General features: G+C 50.7%; 1 protein-coding gene across 4 annotated transcripts in view; it reads right to left on the bottom strand.

The window, feature by feature from the left end:
- Window positions 1-387: 387 nt before the first annotated feature.
- Window positions 388-19,180, bottom strand: part of TMEM151B (transmembrane protein 151B) — a 32,047-nt gene continuing 13,254 nt past the window's right edge. The window contains exons 2-3 of one of the 4 annotated variants that reach the window (XR_010599824.1): window positions 1,446-17,740; window positions 388-677 (exon numbers count right to left, since the gene is read on the bottom strand). Coding sequence is in view for 1 of the 4 variants with exons in the window: in XM_005296345.4 (XP_005296402.2) it covers window positions 16,304-17,740 (1,437 nt within the window). In the remaining 3 variants the exon portion in view is untranslated. Of the gene's footprint in view, window positions 17,741-19,180 lie in introns of all 4 variants that reach the window. The other 3 variants (XR_006174037.2, XR_006174039.2, XM_005296345.4) reach the window with 3 other exon arrangements.

The raw sequence follows: 19,180 nt of genomic DNA, 5'->3' as shown, positions 1-19,180 counted from the left end.
AGGTGGTCGCCTAGGGCACTACAATTTGGGGGGCAGCAACCGCGGCGGTATTTTGGCGGCGGGACCTTCCACCAGCTAGGCCGGCAGAAAAGCTGGCGGCGCTCCTGAAAGGTGGGTAGGGCTCTGTCTCCTGGAGGGGAAAATACTTGTTGGGGCCAGTCTATTGGCCACCTGAGGAGGGTGATAGGAAAGGGGCCACTTGATTGACTCCCCAGGTCCTTTGATCCCTCCTGCAAGAACGCTGAGCCATGACAGGCCTCACAGGATAATGTCCTTTTACCTCTGTGTACAGGGGGGTCTGGCCTCATCCTACTAGTCCTATGTTCACTACCAGTGAATAACATTACAGAGTCTCTGACACGCACAAACCCACAGCTAAGGCCGGAGTCAGTGAATCATCTGGAACTTTTATTACACCGATTTGGTTTACAATCTTTGTACTTTGATATTTCCAACAGAAAAGGCAACATTGTGATATACTGTTTGTACATAGAGAGAGAGACAGAGCTAGATCATATTGACATATTTAAAAGTAAAAACTGTTCCCAATGCTCACTAAAGAGTTTGTTAGACAGATCCCCGCCGGTGCCTCGCTCCACACAACGGATACAAACGCCCATGGCTCTGCTGCCTGCGGTCCCCAGGCCAATGGGTCTTTAACTGCTTGATGGTCTGGCCTTATAGATCAGAAAGGATACGGTGTGAGGTTATCACTGGCAGCAACGGCCACCTTAAAGGTGTGTCAACAGCACTACCCTAGAGCCCTTGCAAATCAACATACAGTATTTACTCCCTTCCAAGCTACACATGAACATTCTGGTATACTGCAGGGGCTATCGTGAACATAAGAGAAGCCAACCACAGCAGCTATAAGATTCTTTCAAGACCTCTCCAGAACATCAGCTACTCCTTACCTACCCCTAAGCACTTTATGTTGAGGTGGGTGTTTTTAAATTTACAAAATATTTTCTTAAAGAAGTCACACAGCTGAAGTAGATGAGATTTTGTTTAGTAACCTTGCAAAAGCCCAAGGACCAGATTCAGCCACACACGGCAGGTGCAACTCCCATCAATGTGGATGGAACAGTTACAAAAGGGTAAGATTTGTCCCAAGAACAATTCTGTGTAAATTACAAATGCAGCCCACTTCCTGGAGAGCAGCGTGATGCATCGAAAACAAGTTCAACGTAGGAAGTGGTTGTGTTCCCAAAATGTACCATAAACCACACTCCAGCAAATGCACAAAGAATAGTAGGTTTGTTTGGCAGCATCTGCCCTGAGAGGTGGTTAAAACTGGGTAAACTTGGTAAAAAAAGAGGTTGTGAATATTTGTTACAATAAAAATTGTATTAAATTGCCTTCCAGGGCATTCACAACCTTCTTCCTCTAAACAGCGGAAAGTTTGCAAGCAGCTGAAGTATTGCAGCTATCTTACAAATGCATACCTGTGCCAAGACTCAGGGGAATGTCTGTTCAGGCAGCCATCTTGAAATCTCTTGGACTTCCGTCCTCTGGCACAGAAATGAAACCATGTGACTTGGGTGACCTGCCTCTCTTCTTCCTCCTCCCTCCCCCCCCCCCGCCAAACATGGATCCGCAGAAGTGAATCACGTGTTAGTAGACACATCGTTGAACAATTTCAAATAACAAACTATTTAGTAAAAATCCAAGACTGGCCAGGGACAATCGGCAACAGAAATAAGGGCAAATTAATGGAATAATTCATTAGCAATAGTTCACCTAGTGCTATGGGAGGCCAACAGTCCCATGGGGCATTGAAGGTGTAGGTCAACGCTGAGACCTCCTTGCAAAGCTAGGGAGGAATGACCTTCAGCTCCTAAGTCTGAAAGCCGTTTCTGCTCCACTTGGCTGTATGTTGAGGACCCCCAAATGCCGTATGTGCCCTATCCAGCAGCATGAAGGGGCAAAAGCAGGGAGAGCCAATCAAATGAGACAGCATTTCTTTGTGTGTGCGCGGAGGGAGGGGTGGATAAAAAGTGGCTCCTAAAGTTTTGATCTCTTGGGACCGACACTAGAGCTTTTGCTTTGTGTGTGCAAGTAAGCGTCTCTGCTTGAGCTGGATGGGGCGAAAAGCTGGTTCCTTAGAGCAGCAGATGGCAAGCTGGGCTTCTGCTCTTCTGATTTGAACGCATACGGTGGAAGGGACGTATCTCTGTGGCTGGCTGCCCAAATCACACAGCTTCTGCTCTGAGCAACAGTGGTGTAACTTCTTGGTGTCAGATCAGCAATGTCTCATGAAATGGGCTAGTTAATTTCCAGCACTAGCTAGGAAATGGGGGAGGGCGGGTATGCACAGAGCTCCTTACTTCATTCAGCCCCTTCGTTTGGCCTGCATTAGGTTGGCACTGCCCACGCTGAGCTTCCTCTATTCACCGCCAGGGTGGGGCAGCATTTCTGCTGCTGCTTAGTCTGCCTTTTGTGCGTTCAGCCAGCCAGCCACCCACAGGTGCTGGAGAATGGCAATTTGGAGGCAGGGGAGGAAGATGAGTCCTGGTGGGTTTGTGTGTCACCCTGAGACAGCAGAGCACAGCCAGTCATTTCTATGGCACCTGAAAAGGTCTGAGGGACTGGGCAGAGCCTTGCATGCCCAGTCTCAGAATAGCCTGAAACCCCGTTAGGGTTTTTTAAAAAACTAATTAGTGAATGAATGTGATGCTCATAAAATGAGGGACACAGAGTGCTGGTTGGAACCCTGGGTAGTGTTGGCAAGATTCCTCCCACCTAGCCCTGCTAATCCCCCTCAGCCAGGTAGCTCCCCTTGCTACTCCATTCCTGGGCTCTCCACACAGCTCTGCTAATTGTCCTCAGTCTGCACCTGCAAACACACACACTCTCTCTCTCGTTCCGTCTGGGGGCCCACACAGCTCTGCTCGTGTATCTCACTCTCGATCTGCAATACTTTGACTCTTGGCTCGCTGCAGAACAGCACTTTTGTCCACAGTGGAGTAAGAACAAAACCGTCTAAACTCATTTCACTTGTGTCCTATGTGGGGCGGGTTGTAGGGAGCAGGAGAGGTGTGAGGTAATGTAGAGACGCTGTCTGCAAATGGTTACATTAGGCTGAGAGCATAGCTAGAGAGTGACGAGCTTTATTCCCATTAGCCAGGCCTCAGAAAGCAAGTGCTGCCAGATCCCTGCCAACACCCAACACCGCTCCTGACCTGGATTAATAGCCTCTCTAGAGACGCAAGGCAATTTAGTTGTTAGTGACAATTATACATCTGGGCCTCTGGCTACATTATCCCTTGTGGTTAATACTCATCTGTTTCTTGGAGAGTGCCTCCCAGGCTGGTGCTCTCAGCCCAATGGTATTGCTCTGATAAGTTAAGGCGTCTCAGGCCTTGCAGTTACACCAGGCGTTACTCACACAGCTGTCTCCTTAGCCAAGGAGACTTCTCCTTTCAGAATGTCCATGGCACGCCTTTCGCTCTACCTTGCCACTCCCTTTGATTCCTTCTTCCACTCCTGTCTTCTCCCATGCCATCTTCTGTCCTGTAACAGCCTCCCTACCCCAGGGCCTCAGGCTCCTTCCCTCTCTTCAGCCAACCGCCAGCCCTCCAAAAAGCCACCACTTCCCCAAGGCCCACAGATGCCAAGCAAAGGGACTACAGCATGCTCACCACTCCCACTTAAAAAGCTCCGTGCTGAGTTCTCACTGTGTTCTCGCCCTGCCCAGTCAGCTTTTATCTGACCCTGTCCAGCCTGGAAGTGCCTCAGGGCAGAGAGCTTCCTCTGCGAGTTGGATACTGCGCATTCTGAAGGCAATGGCAAAGCGTCCTTCAACCTCAGCAGCAGCAGGACTGGGTCCTGTGTTTATAAAGGGCCCTGTAGAAATGCGTCTCTGGGTACAATATTTGTTATGGTGATCGTGCCTTTTGGTCCCTCGTGCCTACAGCGCCGTGCTTGGAGCTCCTCTGCCTCATTTAGCTGGCCCCTCTGCTCAGGGAAAGCGTGTATCTCTCAGCTGCTGAGTCCTGGAGGTCAGGAAAACCAAAATGGCCGGCCTTTTTACGCTCTGGTGTCATGATCTTTTGGGACCGTACCTTCTTGAATCTCTGACATACCTACCTATATGCGATTAAGGGGTGAAGGAAGCCGTGGGGAAGGCTTTTTTGTGAGTGTAGCAACCAGCATGACCTAAGGAATGATGGCTGTGCTGCAGTGATTTAGAGAATGAAAGTGTTCCCTCATGGGTCCAAGTCACGTCACAGAGCACAGAAGTGGGTTTGTGGGTGTCCCCAGAGACGACAGATTAATTCAAGGTTTGTGCAGCCCTCAGGGGGGAAAATGTGGCCAATGGAAGTTGACAGCATGGCCGGTGGCTGCCGTAACATAGGTGCAGATTGAGGCCACTCCAAATCCCAGTACTCCATCTTGAGCCAGGGGATCAAGGGAGCAGGTGAGATGGTGACAGGCTTTGGTCATATCAGTGGGATTATGGTTGGGGAGGTGAGACTGGATGGAGTTATGCCTGGTATCAGATTGGGGGAAGGATTCAATGGCTCTCCAATTCTAGTCAGACATGGGGACTAGGATGCTCTAAAACACTTCTCACCATATAATTGGCACCATCTTTCTATCCCTGCCCTTCATTGCTCATACACTCACTGCAGCAAATGTGGAACTCCACAGCCACCTCCACACAAACAAGGCCAGGGGTCAGCTTCCTTTCCCAAGAAACAGGCACCATTTTGTCATTTACTGAACTGCTGCAGGAAATAATGGGTTAGTCTGAGCTAAAACCACAACTTAAATTTCTGTGCAGGCCTCCACCCCGCTAGCTGTGCGTATGCACCAGGCCAGTTTGTTTTGATGGAACACGTCTGTGACCGTTTCAGATCCTGGATGACTGCAGAGGAGAATTTCAGACACCTGCATCTATTCTGGATCACCCGACCCATCTAGAATGCTATCGATATTGCAACTTTATCCTTCTCTATTTTCCCCTTCTGTTTTGTTCTCTTTTCCTTGAGCCCGACTATTTAGGGGAACTGGTTGCCATTTTTCAAATTGTGAGGGGTTTGAATACATTTTTCATCAAAAATTCAATTTTTAAGCATAAAAGGAAAAAGGGGAAAAAAACCTTTCACCAAAAATTGTTCAGGTTTTTTTTTTCTCTAGCTCTTTTTTCTTCTTCTTCTTCTTCTTCTTCAAAATAAACAGGAATAACTTTTGAGAAATTCCTGTAACGCATTTTATTGGGATATTTTGTTTTCAACCAGCTCTACAGTGTATTGACAGAATTGTAGAATACATTAGTTGGCAGTGCTGTTGTAACTGTGTTGGTCCCAGGATATCAGAGAGACAAGGTGGGTGAGGTAATATCTTTTATTGGACCAAGTTCTGTTGGGGAAAGAGACGAGCTTTTGAGTTCCACAGAGCTCTTCTTGAAAGTTTGCCTCTTTCCCCAACAGAAGTTGATCCAATAAAAGATGTTATCTCGTCATGTCTCTCTCAGAGGGCAGGTCTACGCTACCAGTTAAGTCGATCTAATTTACATTGCTCAGGGGTGTGGAAAAAGCCCCCGCTCCCACAGGCGACACAAGTTTTGCGCTGTCCGCACTGGAGCTGTCGGTGGGAGATGCTCTCCCGCTGACATAGCTTACGCTTCTCACCGCGGTGCAGTAATTATGCCGATGGGAGAGCGCTCTCCCGTCAGCATAGTGCATCTACACCGGATGCGCTACAGCAGCTCAGCTGCATCAGTGCAGCTGTGTCTATGTAGCGCTGTAGCGTAGACTTGCCCAGAATCTATTACGTCATTCTCCCACCTCCACCTCCCCACACACAATCTCATCACTCAGGGCCAATTGTTCCCCAGAAGAAAAATCTGATCAAAAAAATCTCTCCCTAACTTGAACAGGAAGAATCCATCTGTTATCACCTGCTCTCCTGCATCCGCTCCTGCTTCTGGAGACTTGTTTGTATTCTCAGGCCTGTGTTTTGAATCCTTTTCACCCTGATTGCTTCAAGGGCTGCCATCCAAAGTCAGAACTCATTAGATGTCAGCTGACAGTGCAGCTAATGGACACTAGAATCGTGTGACTGATACAAATACTAAATCATCTTGACACATTGTAGCGATGTTGTGTTTCTTTCACTAAGTGAATAGTTAAGATTGCAGAAGCTGCTTGCACTGATGGAGAGTGAGCGATCGTGTGTGTGTGTGTGTGTGTTTGCTCTGCAAAGTCCACTAAAGTCTAATCACAGTGGGTGATCTACAAAATCCCCAAAGTTCCAAGAACTGGCGATGTTTCCGGAAGGGCACATGTGTTCCCATAAAGTTTCATTTTCCCCATTAAAAGTCTTAAGTATTAAAAAAACAAAACACCACCACCAACAACCAATTGGTTTCCAAAGGCCGTTGTGCTTGTCACCGGTGCCAGAAGCACATACTGCACATTGGTATGGACTCCTGAAGCCTCACCAGTTTCTGAAAGTGTTGCATAGGTGGGTGATGTACCTGCTGGTAGAGACTGGCTGTGGATTGCAGGAAGATGATCTCCTTGGACTTCATAAAGACACTGCCCCCAAGACAGACCAGGCATGGAAAGAACAAGAAGGGGAAGTACGTGAGGCTTCTTCCAAGTTTAGTTTAGACCTTGGAACTTGTAGGCAGGAAGGCTGTGGAAAATGCCATGTCCTGGCTGGGAAGAGTTGATGTTTGGAAGAAGAAGGCTCCTGGCCCTACGTGGCAGTGGTCAATTTGTTTGTTTCAATGCAGCTGACGAGATCAAATCCTTGGGCATAACATTCCCCTTCAAAGTGTAACTCTAGGTTCCATGACGGAGGGAGGAGAGCAGAACCTCCTGACAACAGGTTGGCCTCAGGGGTACCTGGATCTCACAAGCCCATTGCTGAAGACCAGGTAGATTCTGGAAGGTGATTTATTCACCAAAATCCCAATGTTAATTCCAGTCATAAAATAAATATTGCAAGGGATTGATTAGTCTGGATTCAAGGGCAAGTGGAGAAGATGAGCCATATTCACCCTTGTGAAGCTCCACTGGCTTCAACACAGCCCCTTAATTTCTACCTGCACCTTGGCTATACCCCTTTCCCTTCTTTCCAAAATGCCGATTATATCCATTCAAGTTAGCACAAGGGGAAGGAGAAAAAAACAACCCAAATTGTATATGACCCAACATATCACACCGCCAAGCTATGTGAACTCTGTGCCAACATGCGCATTTCAGTTGGAATATACAACTGGCCTGATGTTTAAACCACAGGCCATTTATTGGCTAGCATGGAACCAAGTAGCCATATATTTTATTTTCTTCAACAAAGACTAATTTAATTGTTTTAAAAGCATTCATTCTGTATGGAGCTCTATGGCAGCCCATGGTTTGGTAATATGAATTCTGGCTGGTGCAGTAATAGTTCAGATCTCCACCACACATACGGCACTTCTCACTGCATACTGCAGGACAGTATCAGCTCCACTGCCTGGGTTTTAAACTTGACAGCTGTAAAGTATCACTTGTGTGATAATTAAACAGAAATTACCAGGGTTGTAATCAGAATGGCTGGAACAAAAGGCTAAGGATGTTATTTCACCCCTGGAGTAATATTTAAATCATAGGGGCGATATTATACTGTTAGTGCCCCTGAAACCAGGTGCTACTTGGCTTTTCACCCTTTTTGTCGTCTTAAAGATTAAGGCCCCAATCTTACAGTTGAATCCCCACAGGCAGGCCCCTAGTGGACTCTGCGTAGGTGCAGAGGACCACTCCTGTAGAGCCAGTTGCAGAATGGGGGCCTGCATGTAAAGGCCACTCACATGCGCAGTGTCAGCCATCTTGCTCTTCGTAAACAGTGTCACCACTGAGCATATGCAGTACCCTTCCCCCGCCTGCTTCCCAGGTAGTGAGTAGAGAAAATCACCTGTGCCCTCAATTGCTACTTCAGCCTAATCAGAACACAGGGAAAAGATGAGAAAAGTTAACTAATTCTTTGGGAAACAAAGGGCAGCAAAGGGCTATTTCTCTGGATTGTGAGTATTTTTAAAGAGGTTTTTTAAAAAAAAGTCAAGCAAACAGTAGCCTCTACATTTTCCATAGTGAAAATTTGCTGGCCATCAGCACTGCCCTGGATTGTCAAGAATCAGGTCTTAAAAGCAGTGTTGTCAACTCCCGTGATTGTTGGTGTTCTTCATCAAGCTCCAGCTCTTGGGAGTCACATTATATGGTGAGGGTCTCCGCTTTCATTTAAAGAAAAAAGGAAGTTCTAAGTCCTTGTGGTTGGGGAGAAGAGCTTGAAAATGTGACTTGTAAAGGCTCAAAGACCTAAAGGCAGATAAAAAGAACCCCAAATGTATTTATTTTTAAAAATCCTATCCTTTTTAAGCCAGGCTATGCATCTGGGGGGGCTGATTCATATTTGAATGCTTGGGGTTGGCTATACAGAGGGGTTTCCTCTCCCTGCCTTATTAACAGTGCCTGCTAATGTTAAATCTGAAAGAACATTATGAAAATTCACCTGCTGTCCTCATCAGTACTGTTTGTTTGACATGTTGCATTGCAGGCAATGACACGAGGCTGGTCAGTTTCACTTCCTTGCACTGCACTAGCAAAACGGTTGGGAACCCAGCGCTGTTGGGGAAGATTCAAAAGGAAAAATGATCATGGCTAAAATTATGGCAATATGTCTATTCAGATTAGGGTTGGCTGAAACACACACATACACACGCACACACACACGCGCGTGCCTTGGGGCCTACACTACTTGACAGGTTCTTGCACGGCAAGTATGTTGGCAGCAACAGGAAACGCAAAGTAGCTCAAGAGTATTATTTAACCTTACTCTCTTTGAAAGCTGTATTAGCTGCTCCACGTGCTGGGAAGAGAAGGGCCTGGCTGCTGTCCCGTTTCAAGCAGCGTGTTCCGTGGGCAAAAGCCTGCTCTGTCAAGCATTGTGCTGAGAACAAACCCCAGTATATGGGAGACTGCAATGGGTGGGACAGGGATGAAAAAAGTTTACCCTGTCCTTCCCCCTCACTTTGCATCCAGGACCGCCCAGAGGATTCAGGGGGCCTGGGGCAAAGCAATTTCAGGGGCCCCTTCCATAAAAAAAAGTTGCAATACTATAGAATACTATATTCTTGTGGGGGCCCCTGCGGGGCCTTATTTTCATGCCCCCCCCCCCAGGCAGCCCTGTTTGCAACCCAGCTCCAGCGTACTCCTACCTTCACTAAGGGATATGTTCTGATCTGGGCCGTAGGGGTGGGGCCACTCTGCTCTCCACACATATAGGGAGAACAGCGCCAGGCACCTACGACACGGAGAGCAAAATCACTCTGCAGAGATCTGCTGAGCTGTTAGGAGAGGGAAAATCAGCCCTGAGATGAGCCTCAGCTTGCAGGATAATGGCCCCTCCTTGCTTTGCCCCTTTCCCCTCTCCCGGGCTGGCTTTCTTCAGGGCTGGATACAAGTAGGATACAAGGAAGGAATCTTTGGACAGGAAAAGGTTGCACAGTCCAGCAAGCACATGGTCTGTGTAATAAGATCCTGGAAGAAAGTGGGCACTTGGGCTCTGGAGAAGAGAAGGCTGAAGAGAGAGGGTACAGGTCTGCTCATACAGAGAGGGATGTTCCAGAGAGAAACAGGGCCAATTACTCTCATTAGTCAATGGAGGAGAAGTAACAGGATTAAGATACAGCAGGGAGAATTCAAGTTAGATATCAGGCAACATGCTACCATGAGATGAGCAGACGGGCAATCGAATGAGCTGCCAAAGGAATCACCATCACCAGCACAGACATAGCTGAGATCAGACACTAGACTGCAGGGAGAATGGATACCTGGCCAGTTCAGACAGTGCTGCTAAGCCTATAGCCACATGGGGGTCCCTGGGTCCCATCCCAACCGGGACGGGATGAAATGCAAGTGGTGGTTACTGCCACACAGACTGGAGGATTGGTTCTTTGTGCTGACAGTGTAAATAACTTGTGTCCCTTGGAGAATTAAAACATCTCCCCATTCATGTGAGCTTGACTGGACACATGGTAGGTTCCTCGCTCCTCCCATTTAACAGGATAAATACGTCTACTAGCCCCCTCACTCCTTCATAAAGACATGCACCAGTTCTGGATGCTGCTATTCTCTCCCCCCAGTCCCCTGGGATAGGAATATGGAGGAGGGGGGTAAGGGTGGTGCACTGAACTCTGGGCTGAGGCCCCAGGTGAATGGCTGGACTAAATGGCCTGTCAAAAGGGAAAGAGGGAGGGGAAAACATCTGTGAGTCCCTGGTTCAAGCCCATCCTCTCTAGGTTTCTCATCCTCAGCCCAGGCCATCTCCTGCCTTCATCCCTGCTCCCCCCAGCCCCCTTGGCTGTGCACCATGCCCGGATGCGGCACATCCACTATGCTGTTAGAGTTGGCAGCCAGGTGTCCCTTCATGACCGTGGCTTGTCCTGCCCCAGGGAGGGAAATGCTTGGGCTGGAAGGGCTTATCCTAGCCCCTGCTCATGCTCTCAGGCAAGGCACCTGCCGGACTCCATTGTAACTCAGGACTGGGGGAGGAGGGAGCCGGAGAGGAGGATGGAGCCCCTCTCCCCCACATAGCCTTCTCGTTGGGGTCCAGGAAAGTCAGATGAGACACAGTCCCATACAAATGGAGCTGCTCTGATTCAGCCCCCTAGGGACCCGGGCTGGGTGACTGTTCCCGTCAAGGTACTTTCTAGTGTGTACCAGTGCTTAGGCTGGCAGCTGCACTGCTCCCGTCATCATCCTCTCAGCAGAATCTCAGCAAGCGCAAAGGGACACAGGAAGGATGCAGGGGTGATAGGCAGATACCCCAGAGCGCTGGCCCTGCATGCTGCCATCTGCCTTAGGGCAGCGCTTAGAAAAAAGGCAGTGTGTTGGAGAAGCTGCTGGATTTGAAAGGGATTAATTGGCCACTGATCTCAGCATTTCCTCCCCTCAGCCCAGGGGACTCCTCCGCTACATGGTGAGAATCTCTTATCTGATGGGGGAGGAGAATCTTAACTCAAGTGGACAGCTGGATTTATTAAAGGGCTAGCGTCAGGAGAGCAGGGAGGAGGCAGCTGGGCTGCAGAGCCGGGCTGGTCAGAGCCTTTGTTGTGTGCGGTCACGCACAGACGCAGGCCAAGTCTGCCCTTTCCTCATCAGATAGAGATGCCTCGTGCTTAACCTCCCGTCTATGGCACGAGCTTTCCCCATGTATCCTAGCACCTGGCCCCGCTGTGCGCTGCCAACACCGTTAGGTAAAGGGTGGCTCAGGGAAAGGGGAGCTAGGGCTATTAATTGCCTTCCTCTCAAAGTGGGGATCAGAACTGGGTGAGGAGTTCATGGCGGGAGATCAGACTCCAGGGGGCAGCTTTGCTCCCTATTGCTGAAGGAGAAGTGGGGGCTGGCCTATGAGATGTCATGTTGTTCTTAAAGGTGCTCCCAAATCAGCGGTGGCTTAGTGGTTCCAGTACAAGTGCTGCTCTGTGGGAGGCCTGGGTTTGATTACTGAACCCACTTTTTCTCTCCCTGGGGCTAGCAGGGGCTCGGGACATTGTAGAGGCAACATCTCAGTCCACAGAGGGGTAGGCGGGGTGAGAGCTTGGAGGGGCTTCAAGCAATCTTGGACAATCTTGGCCCAGGCTTGGGTGGTGGAGAATTCCAGGCAAAACTTCTCCCAGCAGCATTAGCGAGCCTAATGGTGCCACATGGGGAAGCTGTGTTTGAAACATGAACTTGGTTGGGAGTGGGGAAGTTAGTTCAGTCCCAAGTGCTGGGGGAGTGGGTGGTTCCCCTCACTCTGCAGAGCCCCTCTGACCAAGTCAGCAGCAGCGTCCAGAAGAAGCCTAGTCTTGCTGGCTGGTAGGACAATCTCCACAATGAGTCTTTGAGGGTGGTGTGGGTGAAAATGGAGCTATCTAAGGGTACGTCTTCACTACCCGCCGGATCGGCAGGTAGCAATCAATCTATCGGGGATCGATTTATCGCGTCTCATCTAGACACAATAAATCGATCCCCAAATGCGCTCCCCGTCGACTCGAGAACTCCACCAGCGTGAGAGGCAGAAGCAGAGTCAACGGGGGAGCCGCAGCCATCGATCCCACGCCATGAGGACAGGAGGTAAGTCGATCTAAGATATGTCGACTTCAGCTACGCTATTCTCGTAGCTGAAGTTGCGTATCTTAGATCGATCCCCCCACCCCAGTGTAGACCAGCCCTAAGGACCAAGATGAACCTGAACCCAGGGGAAAAGAATCTTAGTGTGAACAGAACTGGACAAAGCTAATGGGCAGAGTGTTAGGCAGTAGAGTTTTGCTGCTGGCGATAAAGGATGTGGCAAGTAAAGCTTTCTAACCTGCCCCTGTTCTGTGGGCTTCCCAGTTCCCAAGGGAACTGAAAGACTTGCCGACCCCTATGATAAATCCATGGATCTAAGGCACCTGGGCACAGAAAGATGGCAAGGGTAGCCTAATCTAAGCCATGAGCAGTTTTAAAATGGAACAGCTGGAGAAGGACAAGAGGGCCTGAGTCCCCTTTCACATGCCCCAGTCACAGCCCATTTTAACTCCATTGACTTCAGTGGGGATACCAAGGCACAAGGGCACATTCCATCATCTCCCATTAACGTCACTAGGAGCTATTCCATTGACATTAACTGGAGTTGCACTGGGCCCTGAGTGGGAGGAGAATGAGGCACTGGCAGCCAAATTCAATTGGTATAAGAGGAGCCAGTGGAGCTGTAGCCACTTCCACCAGGTCCGTTTGGCAGAAGCATTGCATAGTGTGCAGACAACAATGGAAACAGAAGAGCAGGAGGATAGCCTAGGGCCTGGTTATTTAAACCTACCAGTTCTTAAATGCCATTTAAGCCCAAAATGTAGGTTTTGTAGGGGGAGGAGGGGAGTTTGACAAGACAAAATCTGAATGGAACTATGAGGCTTTAAAAAGTTTCAGTTCAAACAGTCTTTGTTTTAGTACCTGAGAACAAGTGAAACTGACTAGAAAACTCAGGGTGAAACTGACCAGCCTAATTTAATTGAGTAATAGCAGAACAGAGAATAAACAGCGATGGGGGAAAGTCAATGAGATGTTTAAAATTCTTTCAGATCCAACAGTCTCAGGTCCTGTTAGTAACATGGGGAAAGATCTTTATCTTGGAAATAAGGGGAGAAGTTAGTGAAGTATTAATTCTTATTAGAGAAATCCCCTAAAGGTAGGTCAGATTCTGGAAAGTGACCAACACAACAGCATTACTGAGGAGAGGGGCGGGGGATGCAGGAAGTGGTACAGGCACTGAGATCTAGTCAGTGAAACAGTACAGCACATTACATGCCGAAATGGACAGGGGAGGTCTGGCTGAACCAAATGCAATGTAACACATGATTCAGTGTGTTACTTGTCCCCTTTCCGTAGCAGACCTGCAGAGGGATAGATGTTTCCTGCCTGCTGCTGCTGCCAGCTACTGGAGTTGGTCCTTTAGCTCAAGCAGTGGAGAACTATGCTGCTGCTTGGGTTCAAAGCTTGCTGCTGGCTAGGGGTGGGAATTGCTCCATGCAGTTCTCTGCCATGGTGAATGATGGGACTGCAACGGGGCTGATGGACAGCAGGGACTGGGGTGATCACTGGCCAAGGCCAGAACTTGGCCATTCAACAAGCACAGACCAGCTGGCTGATTAGAAAAGGGGCCTTAGGAAAACTGGTGAGCCTATAATGAGTTCAAGAGGTGCGGTGATGTTCTAATGGAGAAGACAATACAGACAGAGCCAGCCCAGATCTTGTGGGCCTAAGAGGCATTATCTCATCACCCCTTTCTCACATCCTAGCACAGACTTTGAAAGATCTCTACAAAAAATACAGTTCAGCCTTGATAACTTTTCCTTTTTCCCTCCTCCCACCAAGTATTTATGGGCCCAATCCTGCAAATCCGTCCTCATGCGAGTAGCCTCATTGCTTCCAGTGAGTAAGGACTCCTCACATGAGTAAGGGTTTGCAGGACTGGGAGCATGCTGAGACTCCGATCCCTCTGGGTATGTGCATATGAAGTGGTGAAAGGGGGGCAACCGTGGTCAGTCCATTCCAGGGTTACAAAAACGGTTACATTCAGACCCTAGTGTGACATGACCGTGGGACAAAGCAACTCACTGCAGCCAGGTAATGGGCCATCAGGGGTTTCCTTGAGCTTGTTCCAAAATGATCCCCTCATTTCTAACCACCCTCTGTATTTTAGCGTAGAAGAAATGCCTTGTGTGGTCACTGCTGCTGCTCTCTGAGGACCTGATCCTGCCACCCTGACCCGTGGCGAGTAGAACCACTGACTTCAAGTGACTGCTCATGTCTACAAGGACCATTTGCAGGAGCATGAGTACGTAGGATCGACTCCTGAATGGCCTCACCCACAAGCCCAACCGAGCAGGAGATCTCACCCACATGCACTAGTTTCAAGGAGAAGTTTAAAGAAAGTGACCCATTTAGGCCCTGATCCTGCTATTGGATTGCATAGGTGGACCCTCACTGACCAATGGGGCTCTATGTTGATGCATGGGGCGACTCACATGGATCCCATCGCAGGACTGGCACCTGAAAGGTGAACTGTTGTTTTTCCTGCTGCAGACACCTGAGTTGAAGGTTCTGTTTCTGCCCAGAGCGGGGCAGGGAGCTGCATTCATGCCACCATTGATGATGTTTAGCTCCTCCCGGGGAACTGGCTCAGGCCCTCAGGGCTTGGTGGGTTCTTTTACCTCTGGTAAACCTGCTCGCAGACTCTGTACGGAACCTGGGAGCATGACCTTTGCGGAGTATTTTCAATGGGATTGTGTCCATTCACCTTTCAGCCAGCCAGAGGATTCTGCCCATTGGGCTGTGCTATGAGGGAGGCACCCTAAAGAGATTGCTGGGCAGGCTATTTATGGTAGTCCCCTGAGGAGCCAGTGGAAACCCTTCGGAGAGGAGCGTGGGGCGCAGGAGCTGAGGATCATGCTGAGAGGAGCCCGCTTTGTAACCACATGGGCCAAAGGGGTTGCATTGTTTCAGATTGTTAGCCGCCCTTCCCTTCACCAGCATGGACAGCAGAAACTCTGGGCCTCTCTACATCACCACCCATCTCTAGCCTCTCCTTGCCCTCAGAGCTCTGTGCCAAACCCAGCTTCCCTTCATATTAATGACTGGAGTCTGGAGCCAACTTGACTTCATGTAATATTCACTCTCCCCGAGACCTGCCAACCTGCTCTTCTATTATTCATAGGTAAACTGCAGTTGAACCTAACAGAACCTCCCTGGATGCCAGACTCCTTGCTTGGCTGAATTAATTATGACTAGACCTTGCTCACTTCAAGACCTGGGGGTCCCCAGCTGCCCAACTCACCCCTTCCCCATCGGGTGTCTTTGGCTTCCCGAAGACTCCCAGCACACAAAGGTCTCCTGGGTTTGCTTTGCAGGCTGGGCCTTCTCCTGCCAGACCTACTGGCTTCATGCTGTGACTGTGCTCTCATGCCGGGTCTGGCCTTTCCTCAGTAGATTCCCTGTTGCTTCCTGCTCTTTGCAACCCCAAATGGAAAAGTACTTGGAATGCTTTAAGCTTTACCTAGGCGATGCCGATTCTTGGCCCTGGAGTGCTGAGGCTTTCTAAAGAGCCATCTGGTGGCAATGCCCATCCCAGCAGCTGAGGACAGTGTAACAGTCGGAGCGCAGTCTCAACAAAAGGAGGAAAGAGTTGGCCTTGTGGTCTTGAGCATTTCCTCTAAACTGCCCTTCAGCTCTATGGGCCTGGGTGCCCCAGGATCTTTGGCGCATGAGGAGTTAATTGCTGCTCCAAAGGGAATGTGCTGCCAGACCTTGCTCCCCTTGGCCCCGTGCGAGACCCCTCTGCGGGAGAATAAGTCTGCAGCGCTGGGGGAGAGGGGCGGAGGTCACGGGTGCAGCAGGGTGGTGGGCAGTAGTTGTCATTTAGCACTATTCCAGCCAGCCAGGGCCTTTTGAGGCAGAGCGTGGAACTACAGCACCCAGCTCCCGCTTTCAGTCCTTTCTTTTCTACCATTTTCTGCATGTGGTCGTCGGTCTGTCATTTTGTGCCATGCCACAGATGGCGCTGCTGCTCGCCCATCCTGCTGCCACCCTCTCCTCCGTGACATCAAAGGAGCCATGTGGCAAATGCAGCAGCTGCTGAGCCTATCCTTGGAGACCAAGAGGCAGTGACCTCTCCATCCCACATGCTGAGTGGGGCACTGGTGCCTCATTTTCCTGGCTATCCCCCCACTTCCCAAGTCCCTGTGTCTGGAGACACGGTGATCAAGAGGGAGATCCTTGCCGCCCTCCGCTCACAGTGAGGTCTCCATGCAGGACCCGTTCCGATGGAGATGACGGTGGTCGTGGTTGAGGCAGCCCTCGTTGCGGTGCACAATAAGGACGGGGAAGTAGAGGGCGTCCTGGTAAGCAGGAGGGTCCTCCTCCTGCACTGTGACCTGGCTGGAGAGCCGGGTTTGCTCGGTTGGGCAGCTCTGCTCGTTCAGGCTCCCACTCCGGCTCTGCCAGAGGCAGCTGCGCCGGGAGCCATAGAGGCGGCCCAGCGAGAAGCGGCTGCTGCTGAAGGGGATCCTGGGGCTGCCGTTGCAGATGCTCAGGGCGCTGCGGGAGAAGATGGACGAGCTGCTTATAGTCCTGTGGCACCGCTCGCAGTTCTGCCGGTAGCCCCCGTACCTGCAAGCGGAGTAGCTGGTGCAGCTGGAGAGCCCCACCAAGTCCATCAGGACGGCCTCTGAGTAGCTGGGCACTAGCTGCTGGTTGGACCGGATGTGCCACTCCAGCTCAGTGCTGTCCACCGTGTTGACACGGGGCATCCTCCTGCAGAAGGAGCGCTCCTCAGCTGGTGTTACGGCCACAAAGTCAAACCCAAAGAGCTTCTCCACGTGGTAATGGACGTAGGAAGTGCGGTACTCATTCAGCACCCGCAGAGGCCAGGACAGGGTCAGCAGGGCAGCCACCCAGAAGACGTAGTGGGACACGTACCAGGGAAGGTTGTCTGGGTCTGAAAAGGCCACCATGTATTCCTTGAAATCCACGTTCTTGAGGTGCATCCCCTCCCTGGCCTCCATGTAGTCGTCCAGCCCCTCGTTCTCGGTGAAGAAGCGGGCACGCTGGGTCAGGTAGGAGTTCTCGGACTCCACATTGGCAAAGCTGAAGCATTTGGTGAAGCGGAGCCGAGTGGCTGGGTAGCTCTCCAGGTCCATCAGGTCTTTGGAGATGTCCTTGACCCCACAGTTGGAGTAGTCAAACTCGGCCTCCGCCACGTGGGTGTTGACCCTCTCGTGATACACTTGGGTGGTGGTGTAGGCATCCCCATTGCGGTAGCGGGTGACCTGCCGGGTCCTCCGGACATAGTGGTAGCTGATGGCTTTCCACCAGATGCACGGGGTGGCCTGCTGCATTCTCTGCACCCGCTCGTGCACGCTCTCCACGTCCACCTTGTACTGCAGCTCGTTGCGGGTGTAGCAGTGCCAGCACTCCACCAGATAGACCACGTAGAGCATCACCAGGAAGGCCAGGGGGATGTAAACATAGCCATTGGAGCAGGGGCTATCGTGATACATCATGGACTTGCCCTTGTAGGCGCTGTCAAAGGTCAGCCGGGTGACCTTGGTCACATGGCACCAGGTCATAGCTCCCATGCAGCCGTACATGAGAAGGGAGAGGAGCAGGCATTTCCAGTGGGATTCTCTGCAGAGGGACTTACTGAGGGACTGCTTCACCGGCCGCTGCTGCTCCAGGTGCCCAGGGGAACCGGGGAAGAGGGGGAGAGAGAACAGGGGAAGAAGTTAATAGCCTGCAGCAGAAAGGGGAAAGCCAGCCCGCTGAACAGAGCGTTGATTAGCTCCTGCAATTAACTGGCTAAAGAATGAATCCCAGATTGCCATCCTCAGAGAGGCAATAGATCCCATTTAGAGGTTACTCCTTAGGGATAATCCTCTCAGCTGGCAGGCGAGAGGGGTCAGAGGTCTGTGCTTCATGCCGGGATGATGCTCCGTGTGACTGATGCCCAATTCCCATATTGTGCAGCCTCTGGCTACCGCAGTGGGAGTTGGTGCCCACTTCCTGCCTTTCCAGGGTTGCCACGTGCCCTCCTGTCCCAGGAAACGTGAACAGAGCATGCTGTCCCTGCCTGGAAGATATGGAAATATGACCCTCCCCTCCAGACTGACTGTGGTCTCACTGCTCCATTCATGAACTAGCATCAAAGAGCAGAGCAGTCAGGATCCCACCCCCTCCCCTCTGTCACTTGAAGCCAATGCCATGTCCTCCAGGACACCTAGGGAAGGGCAATCCCACCTCTGATTCAGAACGGTAATTGCCTGCAAGCCTCTGCCATGATTCACTGTTGCTGCAGGCTCCAGCCCCAGGCTAAGTGGCTGCGTCCCCTATTCCTCGCTGCCTGCCATGAGTGTAAATCAGCAAGGTGCTCCCCTGAGCAGCAATTCCACTCACGGGGCAGCTGTCAGCATGTATGGCAGTCCAGCTGTTAACCTGCCAGCCGCAGGAAAGGCTCTTCTGCCGGAGAGGTTGTAAATCCCTCGGGCTGTTCCTCCAACAATGCCTGACACAAATAGCACTGAAAGTGGAACAGTGCTCTAGAGTGCAAGTTTCCCACCCTTCGTACTGCAACAGTGACCTTTAGCGTGCAAGCTCCCCCGCACTATGGAAGTGACCTCTAGCTTGCAAGTTCCCCCCAGCACTGTGACAGTGACCTCAAGCGTGCAAGTGCCCCCCAGCACTGTGACAGTGACCTCTCGCATGCAAGTTCCCCCAGCACTGTGACAGTGACCTCTCGCATGCAAGTTCCCCAACACCCCTGGAACTGCAACAGTAACCTCTAATGTGCAAGTTTCCCCCCATCACTGCAACAGTGGCCTTTAACATGCAACTCCCCCACCTTCCGTCAAGCACTGAGGAATTTGGCTCTGACCCAGGGGTGAAAACCCTTCTTGAGAAAATTGCTCAGGGATCTTTAATGAACAGGAGTGAGCAGGATACCAGTTTTACACCTCATCTAAAACATAGCACCTGTACTACAGCACCCCATAACGCCATGCTACTAGGAGTTTGGTAACAACTCAGGAAGAGCACCTCCCAATGAAGAACCTACACCACTTCCTGGAAGATGTCCCATTCAAGCACTGGTCCAGGCTCACCCTACTTATGGG

Source organism: Chrysemys picta, chromosome 3 (genome assembly GCF_011386835.1).
Source record: "Chrysemys picta bellii isolate R12L10 chromosome 3, ASM1138683v2, whole genome shotgun sequence".
Lineage (NCBI taxonomy): Eukaryota > Metazoa > Chordata > Testudines > Emydidae > Chrysemys > Chrysemys picta.
This window is presented reverse-complemented; position numbering and strand designations above follow the sequence as displayed.